The 17,517-nt window shown below is 64.5% G+C and overlaps 3 protein-coding genes and 3 non-coding genes across 6 annotated transcripts; 4 read left to right on the top strand and 2 right to left on the bottom strand.

Moving 5' to 3' along the window:
• The first annotated feature begins 390 nt into the window (after positions 1 to 390).
• RPL13A (ribosomal protein L13a) lies at positions 391 to 4,946 on the top strand. The gene is made up of 8 exons (XM_067552241.1): positions 391 to 508; positions 1,078 to 1,150; positions 1,776 to 1,841; positions 2,288 to 2,389; positions 2,911 to 2,996; positions 3,205 to 3,264; positions 4,325 to 4,447; positions 4,826 to 4,946. The coding sequence occupies exons 1-8, from the start codon at positions 494 to 496 to the stop codon at positions 4,910 to 4,912; spliced, it is 612 nt and encodes a 203-aa protein (XP_067408342.1). The 5' UTR covers positions 391 to 493; the 3' UTR covers positions 4,913 to 4,946.
• Positions 1,228 to 1,309, top strand: LOC137155966 (small nucleolar RNA Z195/SNORD33/SNORD32 family). Its single transcript, XR_010920625.1, has one exon. It is a non-coding gene; the product is annotated as a small nucleolar RNA Z195/SNORD33/SNORD32 family (small nucleolar RNA).
• Positions 3,048 to 3,116, top strand: LOC137155967 (small nucleolar RNA SNORD34). The gene has a single exon (XR_010920626.1). It is a non-coding gene; the product is annotated as a small nucleolar RNA SNORD34 (small nucleolar RNA).
• LOC137155965 (small nucleolar RNA Z195/SNORD33/SNORD32 family) lies at positions 4,057 to 4,141 on the top strand. The gene has a single exon (XR_010920624.1). It is a non-coding gene; the product is annotated as a small nucleolar RNA Z195/SNORD33/SNORD32 family (small nucleolar RNA).
• Positions 4,947 to 7,147: 2,201 nt separating the features above from the next.
• Positions 7,148 to 10,167, bottom strand: LOC137155811 (trans-1,2-dihydrobenzene-1,2-diol dehydrogenase-like). The gene is made up of 7 exons (XM_067552239.1): positions 10,078 to 10,167; positions 9,763 to 9,874; positions 9,234 to 9,397; positions 8,333 to 8,585; positions 8,043 to 8,167; positions 7,680 to 7,830; positions 7,148 to 7,351 (listed from the first exon to the last, which is right to left on the bottom strand). The coding sequence occupies exons 1-7, from the start codon at positions 10,165 to 10,167 to the stop codon at positions 7,239 to 7,241; spliced, it is 1,008 nt and encodes a 335-aa protein (XP_067408340.1). The 3' UTR covers positions 7,148 to 7,238.
• Positions 10,168 to 10,942: 775 nt separating this feature from the next.
• TULP2 (TUB like protein 2) lies at positions 10,943 to 17,327 on the bottom strand. The gene is made up of 14 exons (XM_067552199.1): positions 17,302 to 17,327; positions 16,391 to 16,442; positions 16,028 to 16,181; positions 15,146 to 15,271; positions 14,944 to 15,057; positions 14,365 to 14,463; positions 13,978 to 14,142; positions 13,589 to 13,693; positions 12,995 to 13,185; positions 12,527 to 12,639; positions 12,323 to 12,437; positions 12,099 to 12,197; positions 11,597 to 11,768; positions 10,943 to 11,155 (listed from the first exon to the last, which is right to left on the bottom strand). The coding sequence occupies exons 1-14, from the start codon at positions 17,325 to 17,327 to the stop codon at positions 11,022 to 11,024; spliced, it is 1,665 nt and encodes a 554-aa protein (XP_067408300.1). The 3' UTR covers positions 10,943 to 11,021.
• Between the last annotated feature and the right edge of the window lie 190 nt (positions 17,328 to 17,517).

Below are 17,517 nucleotides of genomic sequence, written 5' to 3'. Positions count from 1 at the left end.
TTGGAGTCCCACTTCCTGAGTCTCTGTCTCTGGGTGGTGGGGGTAGGTGGGTGCGGGGGGAGTAAGGAGAGGCACATTTACATAAAGTAAACGCTAAATGGGCGGTGCTAAATTTGTCCCCGCCCCTTAGTGGGCGGTTTTTTGGCGCTACTTCCGGTTCTGTTTGCCCATAATGGCGGCTTTCTCAAGGGCTACTACGGTCACTTCCGGTCTGCATCGCCCCTCCCCCCCACACCGCTTCTGCAGTCGCCTCCGCCAACGTCACTTCCTCACTGACTCCCCCGACCCTCCCCTTACGGCTGACTTCCGCGCCTCCGAGCCGTGCGTCATTTCCGGAGCCCGCTGCCCTTTTAAGGGCGGCCCAGTAGCCGGCGCCGCTTCCCGACTTCCGCCCTCGTTCTGCGCTCACTTCCGCCCCTGCGTGCCCCGGACCGGAAGGGGAGACCCTGCGGCGTGCGCGAGGCGGAGCCTCTTTCCCGTGCGGCCGGCGAGCATGGCGGAGGTTAAGGTGCGCGCGGGGCCCGGCCTCTGGGCGTCCCCAGCGCGGGGGGAGGGGCGGCTGGAGCCTCCCACGTGGGGGAACATGGGGGTACCCGGGGGGGGGTCCATGGAGGCGGGGTGGGAGTCAGAGGGGGGCGCAGTGGGATGTTGGGTGGGGGAGGGGCGGTCTGGGGGGACCATGGGGAGGGAGGCCGGGCTGGGCAGAAAGGAGGGGGGCTGATGAGGCGATGGGGGGGGCCTGTGGGAGATCCTGGCGTGGGGAGGGGCAAAGGGCAGAAGTGGGGGGTCAGAGGAGGCCCAGCAGGGGTTGGGGGGGTGGCGAGGGGGAGCTGAGGTAGGATCTGTGCCATTGTGGGACGCAGCCCCGTGGTGGCACACTGACCCCCCCATTGGGTCCTAGTGGCTGTAGGGGGCAGGGTACCAGCCCCCTAAGTGAGGGGGGGACCCCAGAGCTGGCTGGTGCTTCCCACGCATGAGCGCCCCCGGCCAGCCTGTGAAGTGAGATCTGCCCCATTTCCCCCCCCCCCGCCCCTCAGGAGTGACTCCCCTCCCCTCATTTACCCCGTGTCCCCGCAGGTTCTGGTCATCGATGGACGTGGCCACCTCTTGGGGCGCCTTGCCGCCATCGTGGCCAAGCAGGTCCTGCTGGGTGAGTGTCGCTGGGGGGTGCCCCCCCCCCAAGCCCGTGAAGCCCTGCCCCTGCCTGGGCCCTGTCCCGCTCCGCTGGGGGTCAGTGATGATGCTGTCTCGGTGTTCGAGTCTCACGACCTTGAGAACACTCCTTCCATGCACTACCATCTGAGACTACTCCCTGCAGGGCCGGGATGCCTGGATTCTCTCCCCAGTTCTGGGAGGGGAGTGGGGTCTAGTGGGTAGAGCTGGGCCTGGGAGCCAGGACTCCTGGGTTCTCTCCTGGCTCTGGTTGGGGCCGGCGGTGCTAGGAGTCAGAATGCCTGGGTTCTTTAGATCCCTGCTGTTTGCTAAGAGCGGGTCTCCTAATCGAGCTGTTAAACCCTTCGGTCTCCTCTGCCTCTCCTACCACCCCAGGCCTGAGTCCATGGCAATGGGCTTAATGCAGAAGCTGAAATAGAGTTGCAGCCCAGAGTTCTTCCTTCCCCCCATACGCCCCCACTTGTAGCTGCAGATCGGTTGCATGGGAAGACCCCCAGCTCAATCAATGACCCTTGGCGGCGAATCCTGAGCTCGGCAGCTCTGGCTACGTCATCCCGGTCCCATGTGGCCTGGAACCTGCTAACTCTCTGCCTTCCCCCCAGGGCGCAAGGTGGTGGTGGTGAGATGTGAGGGCATCAACATCTCCGGGAACTTCTACCGCAATAAATGTGAGTGCCTCCGCCGGGGCGGGGAGCCTGGGTTCTCTCTCAGGGCTGGGGGGGAGGTTGGGGGTCTAGTGGGTTAGAGCAGGGGGAGCTGGGAGCCAGGACTCTGCGGCTTTTTCTGATCCACTTTTTCCTTTGCAGCATGGGTACTGGGTTACCTCACCAGTTTCTCGCTGCGGGAAGGGGCAGCAAGCGGGTCAGCCTGTTATGGGTATCATGGGAGCACTGACTGCTCCCCAGATCCCCCAGCCCCTGCGATGGGGGCGGGAACCCTCTTGTTGTACCAGGCACTGTACAGGCCCAGTGGGAGACAGCCCTGGTTCTGACTAGCTGGGGGTGGGAGGGGAAACCGAGGCCCAGGGGAGGGGCATCTTCCCCTGAACTCGGTAGCAGAGCTGGGTGCGGGACCCAGGCGGGGGATGGCCTGACCCGCTGCTCTCTCGTTCCAGTGAAGTACCTGGCCTTCCTCCGCAAGCGCATGAACACCAACCCGTCCCGCGGGCCCTACCACTTCCGTGCCCCCAGCCGCATCTTCTGGCGCACGGTCCGAGGTAACGACCCCCCCCCCCCCAAACCCCAGTGCCTGGACTGGGCTGGCTTAAAGGGACAGTTGGGGGTGGCCTCTGATCTGCACCTGGGGGGCAGGGAGTAGCCCTAGGACAGGGCACCCTGGCCATGTCTGTGATCTGCTCCTGGTGAGCCCGGGGGGTGGGAGACAGGGAACAGTGACAGAGTGGGGCATGGTGGTTGCATCCCTGATCCACCCCCATGAAGCCTGAGGTGCAAAGAATAGCCATAGCACTGAGTGTCCTGGCCACACCTGTGATTCACTCCCCCATGGAGCCTGGGGGGCAGAGGACAGCCAGGCATGTGGTGCTCCGATCGACCCCCAACAGAGCCTGCGGGCAGAGAATAATCACAGCACAGGGCATCCCGGTCATGCTCCCGTGGAGTTTGGGGGGCAGAGAATAGCCACGACGCAGTGTGTCCAAGCCCTGCCCCCTATGGAGCCTGGGGGCCGGGCACCCCGGCCGCAGCCCCGCTCCCAGTAGCCCATCTCCTCTCCTTGCAGGGATGCTGCCCCACAAGACTAAGCGCGGTCAGGCCGCCTTGGAGAGGCTGAAGGTCTTTGATGGGATTCCGCCCCCGTACGACAAGGTAACGGTGCCCCCCAGGGGCTGCCGGGGGGGGAGGGGATGGCGGGGCCCCGTGTCCATGATGCTTTCTCTACCTACATTGTTTGATGCTGTGTGAGAAAAATCCTTACACTGAGACACCCTGGATCCGCTTCTCCCCACCCCCAAAAAATATCTCCTTCGTCCCCGTAACTCTCTTCTCCTCTTTCCCCCCCCCCCCCCCCACGCAGAGGAAACGGATGGTGGTCCCCGCTGCTCTGAAAGTCGTCCGGCTGAAGCCAACGCGTAAGGTACGTCCCTCCCAGAGCCCCCTTTCCACATGGGAAGAGGGCCAGGAAGGCGAAACCCCATCGAAGCCAGCTCGGTCAAGAGGCTGGTAGTTCCACAGCCTGTCGGAACAAAGACTCCTCAATCGAGCCCTGCAAATCCGCAGATCCTTTTTGCGGCTTGGGTGCGGATGCAAATTTAGTACCCGTGCAGGGCCGTAAATATAGGCTGTCAAAGCTGGGGAAGCCGGCCATGAGCTGCAGACAGCTGCTCCCTGGCTTTGAGATCCTATATACACTACACACAGACGCTTCTCCTGAGAAGCGCTGTGAGATGGCGTACCGCTGTGGGTGCGGATGCGGCTGTAAGACGGAGTGTGGATTGCGGGTCGGATATAAGGTGATTCTCACAGACGCAGGTCCACGTTTTTGTATCCGCGCACAGTTCTACTCGCTGAGGTGGAGTCATAAACCAGTGGAACTACCTGCCACATGATGGCAGGCCAGTGCCAACTCAAAGACAATAAATTCATTTGCAAGTGGTATTAATTTGGGGCACTGGTGGCCATGTGATACTGGAGGCCAGTAATTCATTTGCAGTAATGGGTTTATGAGGCAGTGTGGTGTTAACCTGTGGGACTACTTGCCACATGATTCCTTGGTCTCTGATATCACGTTGCAGCTAGCTCCCCTAGCAGCCAGTCACGGAACAGCCTTTTTCAGTCTGTGTGCAGGGCAAGTAGCCTGATTGTTCTTGTGCCATCTGCCCAGATGCTCCTGGCACACCCTGCCCTGTGCTGGGAGCTGGCATCTCGGGTGGTCAGTGATGATGCTAAATCGCTTCTCTTCGAGTCTCACGACCATGAGACCACATCCTACATGCACTACCATCTGAGACTACCCGGGGGTGCTGCACAGCCTGCTTCTGTTGGCTGCCTGAGGGAAGGGGCTGGGAGCCAGGACTCCTGGGTTCTATTCCGGCTCGGGGAGGGAATGGGGGGTCTTGAGGGTTAGAGCGGGGTGGGGAGCTGGGAGCCAGGACTCCTGGGTTCTACCCTGACCTGTCTGTCCTCTTCCCCTGCAGTTCGCCTTTCTAGGGCGCCTGGCCCATGAGGTTGGCTGGAAATACCAAGCCATCACCTCAACCCTGGAGGAGAAACGCAAGGGGAAAGCCAAGCTGCATTACAACAAGAAGAAGAAGCTGATGGTGAGTGTCCCCAGGGGTCGTTGGACCTCAGACAGCCCCCGCACCTCTGCAGAGGGGCTGTCTCAGTCCTGGGTGGGAGCGTCCTCATATAAGCAGCTTCAGGCACCGCCCCAGAGGTGGCCGCATCTCAGTGCTGGGTGAGGGTCCCCATATAAGCAGAATGTATCCCACTATAACGCATCTTGCATCCGCGTAGAACAGCTCCCAGGCCATGGGCTGGACTGGGAGGAATCTTTCCCAGTTCTCCCCCCAGTCTAAACACCGTGTGCGGAGCGGGCCTGAGCTTCAGAATCAGGCTGCGTCTAGCATGGGGGGCTTGTTTCCTGGGAGCTCCCCTGAACCTTGTTCTGATTCTTCCTCCCGGGGCCTGTCTTGCAGAAGTTGCAGAAGCAGGCGGAGAAGAACGTGGAAGGGAAGATCGCCAGGTACACAGACGTCCTGAAGCAGTACGGCGTCTTGGTCTGAACCCTGAACCTCAATAAAATGGGCCCCTTGACCACCCCAGCCCCTCTGTGTCTGTCAGGGCCCGGCTCTGGCTGCCTGGCCTGAGTGCTTGCCATGTGGCTTTGCACAATAAAATCCCCTCCTCTGACCTGCCGCGTAGCCCGAGGCAGAGGATGACCCTGCTTCCGCCTGCACTGAGCCCTGCCATCACTTCCGCACCCCTCCCAGAATGGCCCAGGGCATCCACTGCCCAGAGTCCCTGGCGCTGTTAGAAACTTGCGCCTTTGTTTCTAATCCCCCTCTCTTGGCTGCTTGTTTTCTCTCGCCCTTTCGTGGCTGGTGTCTTCTCCCCCTCCACTGTAATCCAGTTTCTCTCCCAGCCTTTAACTTGAGCAGGTTTTTAGGAGTGATGTATCTGGGGGGGTTTCCCTGAGGGCTTCCCGAATTTGCATCTTTTCGCTCCCCTCCCCAGCAGCTTCCAGGGCAGCCTGAATTTCCCCTGGTCTTAGAGCGCTTCGGAGACCTGGTCAGAGCCCTCGCCCTGCAGCTCCTTAACGCGGGTGCACCAAGCGCTTCCCCCGAAGAGAAACGCCTTGAACTCTTCGCAGGCTCGAGCTCACGTCCCGGTCCCCACAAATCTCCCCACACCCCCGAATCCCAGCCAAACCCCCAAGGGGTCTGTGGGCTGGAACCCCTGCGTGCCCTCCCCCCCTCCCCCCTCGCCAGCAGCGCGCTACGGACTCGACTGCTACGCCGGTGGCTCTGGGCCACTTGTCTTCCTAGATCCTCAGGCCTGGCAGAGCCTCAGGCTGGCTTCTCTGACCTGCGCGAGGCCGGGGCTGGCTCCGTCTGACCGGACTTCAGTCCTGCTGGAGCACGTGCTGCGCTAGGCCATTGATTGCCTGGGACAGAGAATCCACGCCAGCCCCTTGGGGAGAGGCTCCAATGGCTAATTTCTCTGCCCCCCTCCCTTCCTGCTGCCCTATTTCCACTTGCAGGGGCGTTTCAACATTTTTTCATTTGGAGCCCCCTAAACATTTTAAATGGAGATGCTGCCCCCTGGGAAATCTTAGCCATAGTCTGTGGACCCTAATGGGGACACCAGGGTCTAGGGCATTGTCTGCAGGGGCCCTCTGCGATCAGTTCCCCCTTTCCCCTTCTGTGGGGTCAGCTAAAGAGCTGCAGCTCCTGGAGTGTCTCACTCGGGCAGGTTTCCTGTTCCGTGTATCAGCCGCGGGGCTCTTCTCTGCCCCCTCTGCAATTTATCCACACCATGGAGTGGCAAACGCCGGCTCTGGCTGCAGGATTCCTGCAGCGTCGCCCCAGGGCTGGACCCAGATCTCGCACCACCCCTCTGCTCCCACCCGCCATTCCCCTGGTGATGGCTCCTAGGATCCCATGAGTACTTCAGCCTAGCGGGGGGAGTGCAAGTTTGCCAATTTCTTCAACATCTGGGGGCCCCCCCACATCTTTGTCAGTCGCTGCTTCCCCCCAGGGCATTCCCCAGCCTGTTCATGTGGCCTGGTAAAACATCTCATGCTTCAGCTTCCGGCCGCTGCTGCTTGTTGTGTCTGTGGCTGTAAGCCCCCAGCACCCCAGTGAGCCACCCAGGGCTGCCCCTCAGCTAGGCCAGCGGGGGGGGGGGGCGCTGGCTGGAGGTAGGCCCTGGGCCACTCAGCTGAAAGCAGCTGTTTTTAACTTCCTCTGGATGTGGTGGAAATCCATTCCTCTACCCGCCTGCTGCCTGGCTCCTTCCAGGGCTGGAAGGTGTGTGTGTGTGGGGGGGGGAGGTGGGAGGTGGTTGGGGGGTTAGGCACCCAGAATTGGAGTCTGTAGGGCAAGCCCCATTCCCTTTGCATGTGGGACCACGGGCTGCGAGGCAGCTGCTGGAGAGTTACAATGGGTCTAGACAGATGCTGTAGGGAGGGGGGCAGCAGCACCCCCTGCTGGCAGGAGTAGGTGAGATGGTGCAGTGGTGGGGGCTTGAAGTTACAGGATGTCCCCCTCCCCCCAGTGGGGATTAGCTACACCCCCCTCTACCACTAAACTACCCACCAGACATGGGGGGCCCTGATCTCTGCTAGGAGGGAGCCCCAAGTCGGAGGGGGGAGCTGAGCAGTGCCTGGTGGGGAGGGGCTGCTTGGATGGGGGAAGGGGTGGGGCTACTTTACGGTAAATGTATTCTCTGGGGAAGAACCCAGGCGTCCTGTGCTCCCCCCAGCTCTGTCCCTTAACGAGTCACAGCAGCAGCTGGGCAGAGTCCTGTTTTATTGCAGCCCCTGCATTGATCCAGGTGGGTGTCCCCCTCTGCCCCCCCCAGCTGGGGCGGGCCCTGCGGCAGGCTCGCTCAGCCCTGGCGATCCGCGGAGTAGGTCACCCCCAGCTGCCGCCGGATCTCATCCATGATGGAGGCCACCAGCTCGCTGTCGGCCAGGCTCATGACGGGGCTCTCCTTCAGACCTGCGGGGGTGGGGAGGAAAGGCAGGGCTGTGAGCTTCCCCCCGGCAGTGCCCCAGCCAATGGGTGAGCAAGGTGCGCATTGCTGTGAGGAAGGCCCCCTCCCCCCGCTCTAACCACTAGACCCCACTCCCCTGCAGGAGCCAGGGAGAGAACCCAGGAGTCCTGGCTCCCAGCCCCCCCCCCCTGCTCTAACCACTAGACCCCACTCCCCTGCAGGAGCCAGGGAGAGAACCCAGGAGTCCTGGCTCCCAGCCCCCCTGCTCTAACCACTAGACCCCACTCCCTTCCCAGAGCAGGGGCTGGAACCCAGGCGTCCGGCGGCCGTTACCTCGCAGCAGACACTCGCGGACGTGCTGGGCCTCGTAGCGCATGCCGGTGCCATTGGAGAAATTGAGGGGCTGGGAGGGGGGCGGCAGGGGGCAGTCCCGGCGCTGGCCCTTCACGATCATGGTGGTGGGGGCATAGAAGGGGGAGGGGACCTAGACGGGGGCAGGGAAGAAAGGGTTAATGGCAGGCCCTCCTGATAGGAATTGACCCAGGTGCCACCCCCACCCCCTCCCGGTGCCAGGAGAACCCAGGAGTCCTGGCCCGTTTTTCGGGTCTTTTCTTCCCCTTGGACTATAGGCCAGGAGCTGCCCCTCCTGCCCTTCCCCCCACATCATCTGCCCCTGCGCCCCCCCTCCTGGCATACCTCGATGCAGCCCTCGGTCCCGCAGAGCACGGCCTGGCTGGGGATCTCCAGGCGCATGGTGCAGGAGAACACGGCCTGGCGCTTCCCCGCGTAGTTCAGGATCACAGAGGTGGTTTCGTCCACGCCTGGGACACAGAGACATCACCCCTTGCTCCTGCCCCGCAACCCCCCCCCCCGTGCCCCTCGCTCCCATCCCGCAACCCCCCCCGATGCCCCTCGCTCCCTCCCTGCAGCCCCCCCCGGTGCCCCTCGCTCCTGCCCCACAGCCTCCGCCCCACAGCCCCCGTTACCGCTGGGGTAGAGGAAGCCCGAGGCCACGATGGACTCCGGTTTCTCCCCCCCGAAGACCATGCTGGCCAGCTGGATGCAGTAGCAGCCGATGTCCAGGATGGCGCCGCCCCCCAGCTTCTTCTCCACCAGCCGGGGGATGTTCTCCATGGGGTGCCCCACGGCGGCTCGCAGGAGCGTCACCTCCCCCAGCGCCCCCTGGGCAAGCAGCTGGCGGATCTGCTCCGAGAGGGGGAAGAAGCGGGTCCAGAATGCCTGGGGGGGGGCAGAATCGGTGGGCGCTGGGGTCTCAGCAAGGGGCAGTCAGTGCTGGCCCTGTGGGGACGCCAGGGGGCACGGGGCCAGGACCAGATTCAGCCTGCTCTACCCCTCCCCTTTGGCGCCCACGAGCGGGCTGGGGTTCCTTCAGGGCCAGCTCCAGCCTGTCTGGGCCTGTTCCCCAGGAGTTCCCACGGGCCCGGGTTTTCCCAGGGGCCCTGTCCCCTCCCCAGCCCCCCACGCCTGATCCCGGGGCGCCTGGTCACGGGGCGCCGGGGCCGTTGGTGGCTGGGTGCGGCGCCCCCCGGCGAGGGCTGCCAGCTGGGTGCTGCCGAAATCGGGTGTTTTTTCTTAGCGCCCTGCCCCTGTGGCCGAGATGATTAATAAATAATCCTAGGCCGGGCTTGCCCACGCGCGCCGGGGGCATTTCTCACACCTCTTGGCAACTTCGGGCCCAGAGCGGGAGAGCTAAGGGACGGGGGGGCCCCCCATTTTTCACCCAAGTCCCTTTGCGCTCCCAGGGCCGTCCCCATGGGGCCGCTGGGGACTCAGCAGAGGGCGTGCTCCCCTGGCCGTCAGAGCTGGCCCCACTGCCCCAGCGGGGCGCTGGGCTGCTGGGGTGTCTGCGGGGGGGGGGTCACTCACCTCCATCAGGAAGACCCCGTGGGTCCGGGCCACCTGCGCCAGCTCCCTCACCTCCGCCGCATCCATCCCCAGGGGCTTCTCCAGCAGCACGGGCTTCCCGGCCCCCAGGAAGAGCCGCCCCACAGGGAGGTGCTCGGGGTGGATGACCCCCACGTAGACCACATCTGCAAGGGGAGGTGGGGAATGGGGATGGAACCCAGGAGTCCTGGCTTCCACTCCCCCCCCCCCAACCAACCACTAGTCCCCACTCCCCTCCAAGAGCCAGTGAGAGAACCCAGGAGTCCTGGCTCCAGCTCACCCCACATCCCAGTAGGTTCACCTCTCCCACACTTAGGGGGTCTCAGCTTGCCCCGGCGTATCCCTGGCCACACAGACTGGCCCCCTAGAGGGGAAAGGACCCCCCCCCCAAGCCAGCCAGTCCCTGCCCTGGGGCCAGATGGGAGCCGGTGCCCCCCCACGGGAGATAGGCCCCGTCTCCCCCCGACGGACTGAGGGACTCCCTTGTTGCCTGGGGCCCCCGGCGACTCACCCACGTGGGGGTCCCGCGCCAGCTCCTCGTAGCTGCCGTACGCTCGGGGGATCCCGTGTTTCTGGGCGTATTCCTGAGCCCGGGCGAGGTCCCGAGCAGCGATGGCCACAACCTGGGGGGGGAAAGGTTAAGGGGGAGGGGACGAGACAGGCAGGACCCCCCCCCTCCCCCACATATCCCCCCCCACAGGGAGCACTGATCAAAGAACCCAGGCGTCCTGGTTCCCAGCCTCCCTGCTCTAACCACTAGCCCCCACTCCCCTCCCAGAGCCGGGCAGAGAACCCAGGCGTCCTGCGCCTTCTTTCCCAGCCCCACCTGATGCTCCTCGGCCGGGAGGGTTTTCAGAGCCACCAGGAAATCGTGGCTGATCCTGCCGGCCGAGCAGATGCCCCAGCGGGTGGCCATGGCCCTGGGGGGCCGGGCTGCGGGCGGATCTCGGCTCCTGGAGGGCGCGGGGGGCAGCGGTGTCTCTGCGCCAGGCCTGGCTGGTGCATCACGAAGCTGGCTGAGCGGCTGGCTGGGCGTGGGGGCGGGATGGGGGTGGGGTCGCCCAGGGCAGGGAACGGAGGGACACGCCTGGTTTGCTTGGCATGGGGCAGGTTTAATGGGGGGGGGGGGAATCAGGACCTCTGGGGCACAGACTCGGGGATGGGGGATTATGTGCCAAGCCTCCCCCCCGCCCCCCGGGCACCAGCCCCTCCCAAAGGGGGTTGCCGGGCTCAGGGCAGGGGGGGGTAGATGGGATAAGCGCCCCAAGAGGACCCCCAAGATTAGAGCGGTGCCCATGGGATTCCAGCAACCTGGGGGGTGAGGTTGTGGGATGGGGGGGTCCCCCAAAACAGACTCAACAACCAGCCGCCATCGGGGGTCTCACATCTGGATTTTATTTGGATCAAGAACCTGTTACACGTGCGGGGTGCTTTACAGCCCATGGATCGGGGGGTTCCCCCAGAACAGCCATGACCCCCCCCCCACTTCTTGGGGGAAACTGAGTCAATCAAGATGGCAGCTGCCATTGCTGTCATGGCAACGTCCGCGGGAGAGAGGAAATGGTTCAGCGGGCGGAGGGGAAAGGCCAGGATGGAGGGTCAGAGGTCAAGGGCGACAAGGACCCGCCAACGGGTGACGTGGGGCTCAGAGGGGAACCAGCCCCCCCCAACGAGGTCAGCATGGGGCAGAGGTCGTAGGTCGTGGGGGTCGTAGGTTACAGGGTTGGAGGTCAGAGTGGGCAGGGTCGGAGGTCTCGGAGTTCGGGGGGGCTATTCGCAGGCGAGTTTCCCGTCGAAGCTGGACAGACAGACGGCGAAGGCCTGCAGGGCGCAGAGGGGGGCGCGATAGTCCATGGTGAAGACGTCGGGCGCCACCCGGCCAAACTGCAGCACGATGTACTCAGCTGGGGGGGATGGGGGGGGTTAGTGTGTGGGACACAGCCCCCAAATCCCCCTGATCCACACCCCAACCCCCCAATCCACCCCCAAATCTGGTCCCAATGCCCCCCCCAAACTGCAGCAGGATGCATTCGGCTGGGGAGGACGGGGAGGTTCGTGTGTGGGGCACAGCCCCCAAATCCGCCCCCCAGAAGCCACTGATCTGGCCCCAATGCGCCCCTGACCCACCCCAAACTGCAGCAGGATGCACTCGGCTGGTGAGGGATGGGGGGTTAGTGTGTGGGACACAGCCCCCCAAATCCAACCCAATCCACCCCTCTAACCCCCATCCTGCCCCTCCAACACACCCTGACAGCTGTGGGGGAGAGACGGGGGCAGCCCTGGTCCCTCCCATCACCTCCCCTTTCCCTCCCCCAGCTGGCCCAGTTCCCCCCCGCCCCACTCACGGTCGTGGTCCGGGACAATCTGGAAGTTCTTGACGGAGGCCTGGGTCACCCGCCCGTGGAAGTTGAGCACGTAGGACTGGGTCTCCTCGTTCCAGGCCGGCACCTTGTTCTGCAGAACCACCAAGTTCTGGAGGTTCTGGTTCTGAAAGCGGGTCAGCAGCGTCTCGTGTTCCTGGAGCGAGCGAGCGAGCCACGGAGGGCGGGGAGCAGGGTAGGGGGGGGGTCAGAGCCCAGTGCTGCGAGCTTCCCCCAGCAGTGCCCCAGCCAGTCCCCCCAGTGCTGCGAGCTTCCCCCAGCAGTGCCCCAGCCAGTCCCCCCAGTGCTGCGAGCTTACCCCAGCAGTGTCCCAGCCAGTACCCCAGTGCTGCGAGCTTCCCCCAGCAGTGCCCCAGCCAGTTTCCCCACTGCTGCGAGCTTCCCCCCAGCAGTGCCCCAGCCAATTTCCCCAGTGCTGCGAACTTCCCCACCACAGTGCCCCACCAGGGTTCCCCAACAGCCTCACGTTTTTGGGGCGGATGCTGATTCTCTCGTTGTCTGTGTTCATGCCGGGGAGAATGACAGTCATTTTTCGGGGTCCCCTGAACCCCAGCACGTTGGTCTCCTGTTGTGGGGAGCAGCGGAGAATCTATGACCCCCTCGTCCCTCAGCCCTCCACACCCTCCTCGTCTCCCTGGCGCTGCGAGCTTCCCCGCAGCAGTGCCCGGGCTCCAAGATTCCCTCACTCACGTAGCAAACGGCTGCCAGCTCCTGCCGGATCGGAGCCGTCTCTGGGACGAAGGGTTTTTTATCCGGATTGGTCCCATTGTCAAACACGGTGAATCGAGTGCCCAGCACGTTGGACCTGCCGGGAGATCAGAAAGGCCTGGTTACCCAGGGACCCCTCGCCCGGCGCGGAGACGCGGCCCCTCTGGGGTGGGGCGCGGGACCCACCTGACTTTCCCGATGAAGCCGTCTCCGCCCCGGGACAGGTCGATGGGATCCAGGGAAATGAGGTAATTGGAGGTTTTGCTTTTCTTTCTCTTCCGGCCTGACATCAAAAACAGCTGGAGAGACAGACAGGAACGGCTTGCCAGGACCTGCACCCCACGGCGCCCCCTCCTCCTGCCTCCGCCCCCAGCCTGTGCACCCCAAAATACCTCCTACTCCACCCCAGACTGCACCCCACGGCACCCCCTCCTCTGCCTCCCCCCAGCCTGTGCACCCCACAACACCTCCTACTCCACCCCAGACTGCACCCCACGGCGCCCCCCTCCTCAGCCTCCCCCCCCCAGCCTGTGCACCCCACAACACCTCCTCCTCCACCCCAGACTGCGCCCCACGGTGCTCCCCTCCTCCGCTCCCTCCCCCCACCAGCATCCCACGCTGCCCCCCCACTGCTGGGATCCCCCCCCCCGGTACCTTCCGCCCGTCTTCCCGCTCCAGGTGGAGGTAGTAGAAGGGGAACACGCCCTTGTCGACTCCCTTGCGGTCCCGGCTGATGCGGCACTGGACGGTCACCCCCGGGGGCGCTGGGCGCAGCACGAAACCCTCCAGCTCGTCCACCCGCGGGGGCCACGGGGTCCCCGGCACCTCCTCCGGCAGCTGGGGGGAGGGAGAAGTGTGAACAGCGGGGGGGGGGGGGGGGAGGGGGTGACGAGAGGCCAGACCTCATGTGCTGTCCCAGAAAGGGGGGCGCCAGGCCCTGGGAATGAGAAGCGGGGGCCCCCCGAGGGCAAAAGCCCAAGGGGTTGGGGCTCCCCGGGCCAGAGGCTGGCGCTTGGGAAGAGGCCATGGTGCGAGAGGCGGGCAGGGGAGCTGGGCCCTGCGGGGCACCGGGGCAGGGGGGCAGGGGGCTGACATCGGGGCGGGGGGCCCGTTGGGGTGCCGGGGCCTCGTGCAAAGGGGCCGTGAGGCAGGCCGGGTGTTAGAAGGCGGGTGCAGGGGGCCTCGTGCGAGGGGGGCGCAGGGGTGCCAGCTAAGCCCCCCACCCCGGCGTCGCCCCGGCCCTTACACTGTCGGCCTGCGGCGTGGGCTCCAGGGATCTGGAGAGGAAGTCAGAGTCTCCTTCCTCCTCCTCCTCCTCCTCCTCGTCGCTCCTGCGGGGGCTGCTGAGAGACCCTGGGAGGAGATGGGGGGAGGAATGGTCAGAGAGGGTCCCGGCTCCCTCTCCCCCAAAGCCACCGAGTGCCCCCCCGAGAGCCCTGACCCCCCTACACCCATCCCCCCCACCCGCCAGGTGCACCCCCCACCCCTCCGGGGTCTTCCCTGCCATGACCCAGAATCCTTTGCACTGAGCTGTACCCAGGCCCCCATCAGCAGAGAGATCGATCCAACCCCCCCACCCCGGGACCCCTTGGCCTCCCCTACCCACAATGCCCCTCTCCCCTGCCCCCCCCACTCACCTCTGCTGGGCAGCTTCCTGTCCCGTCTCCTCTTGATGGGGGAGGAGGGCACAGGGGGGTCCCGGGCTGGCTGCCCCTCCCCCTCCGAGTCCCCCTCCTGGGCCTGCTCCCAGCTCGCGGCGCTGGCCTCCGGGGGGGTGTCCCCGTCACTGCTGTCCTGAGGGCCTGGAGGTGGGGGGGTGAGTGTCGGAGGAGACGTCCCCCAGGTCAAACCACTCTCACCCCAGCCTTGCACAGGTGCTTGGCAGTGAAACTCCCCCCTTGCCCACTCACGCACGAGGGCTGCACCCCCCTTTGCACGCCCCCCCCCATACCCGTCGCATGAGGGCCGCACTCTCCATGCCCCCCTGGCATGCCCCGGTCACCCCGGTCCCCGCAGCGCCCCACCTCTGAACTCCACGATGACGGAGGGGACTCGGTCCCCTCGCGCGGGCGACGCGGCCTTCGGCTTGGAGCTCCGGGGGTGTCGGACATCGGCGCAGCCGGCTGTGGGGCAGAGAGGGGGCCGAGGGTAGTGGGGGGGGGGTCAAAGAGTGCTCTGTCCCCTTAAAAGACCGGGCCAGATGAATCATAGTAACGGTTGCTAAGGGACGGGGTTAGGAGTGTGAAAACCTGACAGCAGTGGCAGAGTAACAGGGTGGGGCATCCACTGTAACGGTTGCATAGCAACGGGGTGATACCTGTATAATGGCAGCAAGAGTTGCATAGCAACGGGGCGGTCCATGCATGAGGGCATGGCAACGGTTGCATAGCAACGGGGTGGTGTGTGAAGCAGAGCAACGGTTGCATAGCAACGGAATGGTGTCTGTATAATGGTGGTAACAGCTGCATAGCAATGGAGTGGTGCATGCCTCATGGAAAAGGTTGCATGGCAACGAAGCAATCATTGCACGGCAACGCAGTCTGGACCGGATTGCACCTGTTTCCCGCCACGGCAGCCGATCCAGGCCCGCAGGCCGCGCTCACCCCCTCGCTGCTTGGCCGGCCACCCCTTGCGCGTGGAGCTGGGCGCCACCTTCGCCTTGTTGACGGGCCGCGTGTCCTCCAGGACGGCCTCTTCTAGCTCCGCGTCCGAGGCATCTGGAGGGGGAGGCAGAGAGTGACTGGGCAGGTGGGGGGGTCCCGCTAGGGACCGCCCCCCCCCGAAGATCTGCCCCCCCTTCATTACCTGCAGCCGGTCCACGGGCCTCCCCCCCGGTTCGGGGGCCACGGTCCATGTGCACGGAGCTGCCCCAGGCGTCGGCCGCGCGATGGGCCTCCGGGACCGACTCCACCAGGAAGGGGTTGCTGGTTCCTACAGGCAGAAAGTCCTTCACCTCCCCGTGCGCCAGGGCACCACCACCGGGGGCAGGGCGGGGCCTGACTCGCAAGCCCTGCCCCCAGCAAACAAGCCACGCCCCTTCCACCTGCCCTATTCTGGCTAAGAGGGAAGCAGTTCTGTCCTCTGTAGTAGGCCACCTGCGAGTGGGCGGAGCCTAATTGCTACCAGTCCAGCCCTCAAATGACAGGCCACACTCACATATGCCACGTCCTTCCTTTTTTCCTATGTTAGGGGCGCGGCCCAATAGTTGGAAGCCCCTCCCACCATTAGCAAACTCCACCCCCAATGAGAAGACCCACCCCTTCCATCTCACCTCTCTTGACTGACAGAAAGGAAGCCACGCCCTCTTCTGTGGGCGGGGCCTTTGAAAAGCTCCTCCCCTGTTGACAAACCACGCCCCTATGGACAAGCCACGCCCCTTTCCCCTGCCTTCTTGTCTGACAGAGGCAAACTGTTAATCCCCTTTGTGGTGTTTCCTCTGGCAGGGGGCAGGGTTTACATTTTGGAAGCCACCCCCTAATTGATGAGCCACTTGCCTGCCCTGGCCTCAGAGCAGGGAGAGTCCTGCCTCCAGTGTGACACGATTGTTCAGGATTTCACCCAGCTGGCCAATCACCTTAGAAGGGTGGGGCTAGCCCCTAGGACCCGGCCATTCGGTGAAGAGAAAGGGCTGAGAATGGGTGGAGCTCGTTACATGGATGAGGATGGACACCCCCTCCCCCCGCTCACCATTGCAGAGGCTGTGGTTGCTGCAGGACTCCATCAGGGGGGTGTGCTCCTCGGGCCGGCGCCCCCGGCGCCCTGTCACCTTGGCGTCGGGGTTGGCCTGGACCATGAGCGGCTCCTGGCGTTTCCGACGCTGCTTCTTCTCGAAGATGCGGCGCTGGGGGAAGGCGGCGCAGGAGAGGAGAACAGGCCCCGGCAGCCCTGCCCGGGGGAGGACCCCCCCCCCCCCGCCTCGGGATCCTGCCTCAGCCCCAAAACCCTCAATCCCAGAGCGCCCCAGGGGATGAGAGGGCACCACTCCCAGCCCCGATCCCCTCGATCCCAGAACCACCCAGGGGCTGCCGGGGCATCATCCCAGGCACCTACCTGCAGCTCCAACTTCTGCTGCCGCAGGGAAGCGGCCTCCTCGTCCAGGCAGCTGGAAGAGAAGGAGCTGGGGGCACAGGGCGGCGAGGCGGGGCGGGAAGGCAGGCGCCGGTAGGAGCTCCTTGCCATCCTGCCGCCAGCCACGTGCCCAGGAACCACCCCGGCAGACCCTGCCTTCACCAGGCCCAGGGGCTGCCACCACGGGAGGAGGGGGGGGTTCTGATCGCCGGGGCGCCGGGGTCTGTGACATCACAGTCACCCACAGATGTGCTGAGACGCGGCCCCTCTGGGCTGGGGGGCAGGTTATCTGGGGACCCCTCGCCCGGTGCTAAGATTTGGCCCCTCTGGGGTTGGCCGTGGGGGTGGGTATCTCAGGATCCCTCACCTGGCGTTGAGATGGGGGGCGGGGTTATCCTTGGGGAAGCCGACTATGGAAGGCTGAGTGGGGAGCCCAGATAGAGGGGGTAAAATGTCAGGGGCAAGGGGGCCAGAGCAGGGAACCTCCTCCCCCGCCAGGAGAGGGGCTGAGAACCTGGATGGGGGAGTATCTTTGCAGGGGGGCGCTTAAAACAGGGGGAATCTGGGGAGGGTAATTTGGGGGGCTTCAGCTGGGGAGAACCCCTGGAAGGGTATAAGAGACCATGTGGGTGGAAGGGGAGCCCAGAGTCGAGACCCCCTGCTTAGAAGGGGGACAAGGAGGGACCCCAGCAGGTGGAGAAGGGGGGGGGCTAAGGGAAGCAACAGCTGCTAATTAAGTCTCCCCCCAGATAAAGCAGGATTAATTTGCTAGGGATTAACGAGGACTAGAAGGGTTGAGTGGACAGACTCGCTGCCCAGACACACAACACCCAGACCCCCGCACACTGCCCCCCAGTGTGCCCCCAAGCCCCCTCCCCAGTCCCCAAGCTTACGTGTCACCCCGCCCCATTGCATTCATGGCGTGGGGGTGGGCAGACTCCAGCTGGGCCTGGAGGAGGAGAGAAAAATTCATTGAGCGCCACAGCCCCCGACCTGGGGAGGGGCCGGACTTGTTCATGCATGGAACCCAGGAGTCCTGGCGCCCAGCCCCACTTTTCATTCTGGCTGGCAGTCTCCAGGGATGGCAGAGGAGCACCCGTCCCCCCATC

The sequence above is a fragment of the Emydura macquarii genome, unplaced genomic scaffold, assembly GCF_026122565.2.
Source record: "Emydura macquarii macquarii isolate MOO-44397 ecotype Brisbane River unplaced genomic scaffold, CSIRO-AGI_Emac_v2 contig_1386, whole genome shotgun sequence".
NCBI lineage: Eukaryota > Metazoa > Chordata > Testudines > Chelidae > Emydura > Emydura macquarii.
Note: the sequence above shows the minus strand (reverse complement) of the source record. Positions and strands in the feature narration are given on the sequence as shown.

Excerpts from the sequence above, each read along its gene's own strand:
- RPL13A (XM_067552241.1), top strand. Across the intron at positions 2,390-2,910 it reads CTTCTGGCGCACGGTCCGAG|GGATGCTGCCCCACAAGACT; the intron begins GTAACGACCCCC and ends CTCTCCTTGCAG. Across the intron at positions 2,997-3,204 it reads TTCCGCCCCCGTACGACAAG|AGGAAACGGATGGTGGTCCC; the intron begins GTAACGGTGCCC and ends CCCCCCACGCAG.
- LOC137155811 (XM_067552239.1), bottom strand. The coding sequence starts at position 10,167 with ATGGCCACCCGCTGGGGCATCTGCTCGGCCGGCAGGATCAGCCACGAT. Across the intron at positions 9,875-10,077 it reads TCCCGGCCGAGGAGCATCAG|GTTGTGGCCATCGCTGCTCG; the intron begins GTGGGGCTGGGA and ends TTCCCCCCCCAG. Across the intron at positions 7,831-8,042 it reads GGACCGAGGGCTGCATCGAG|GTCCCCTCCCCCTTCTATGC; the intron begins GTATGCCAGGAG and ends GCCCCCGTCTAG.
- TULP2 (XM_067552199.1), bottom strand. The coding sequence starts at position 17,327 with ATGAATGCAATGGGGCGGGGTGACAC. Across the intron at positions 16,443-17,301 it reads GCAATGGGGCGGGGTGACAC|CTGCCTGGACGAGGAGGCCG; the intron begins GTAAGCTTGGGG and ends CTTCTCTTCCAG. Across the intron at positions 13,186-13,588 it reads GCCCACGCCGCAGGCCGACA|CCCCCCAGCTGCCGGAGGAG; the intron begins GTGTAAGGGCCG and ends ACACTTCTCCCT.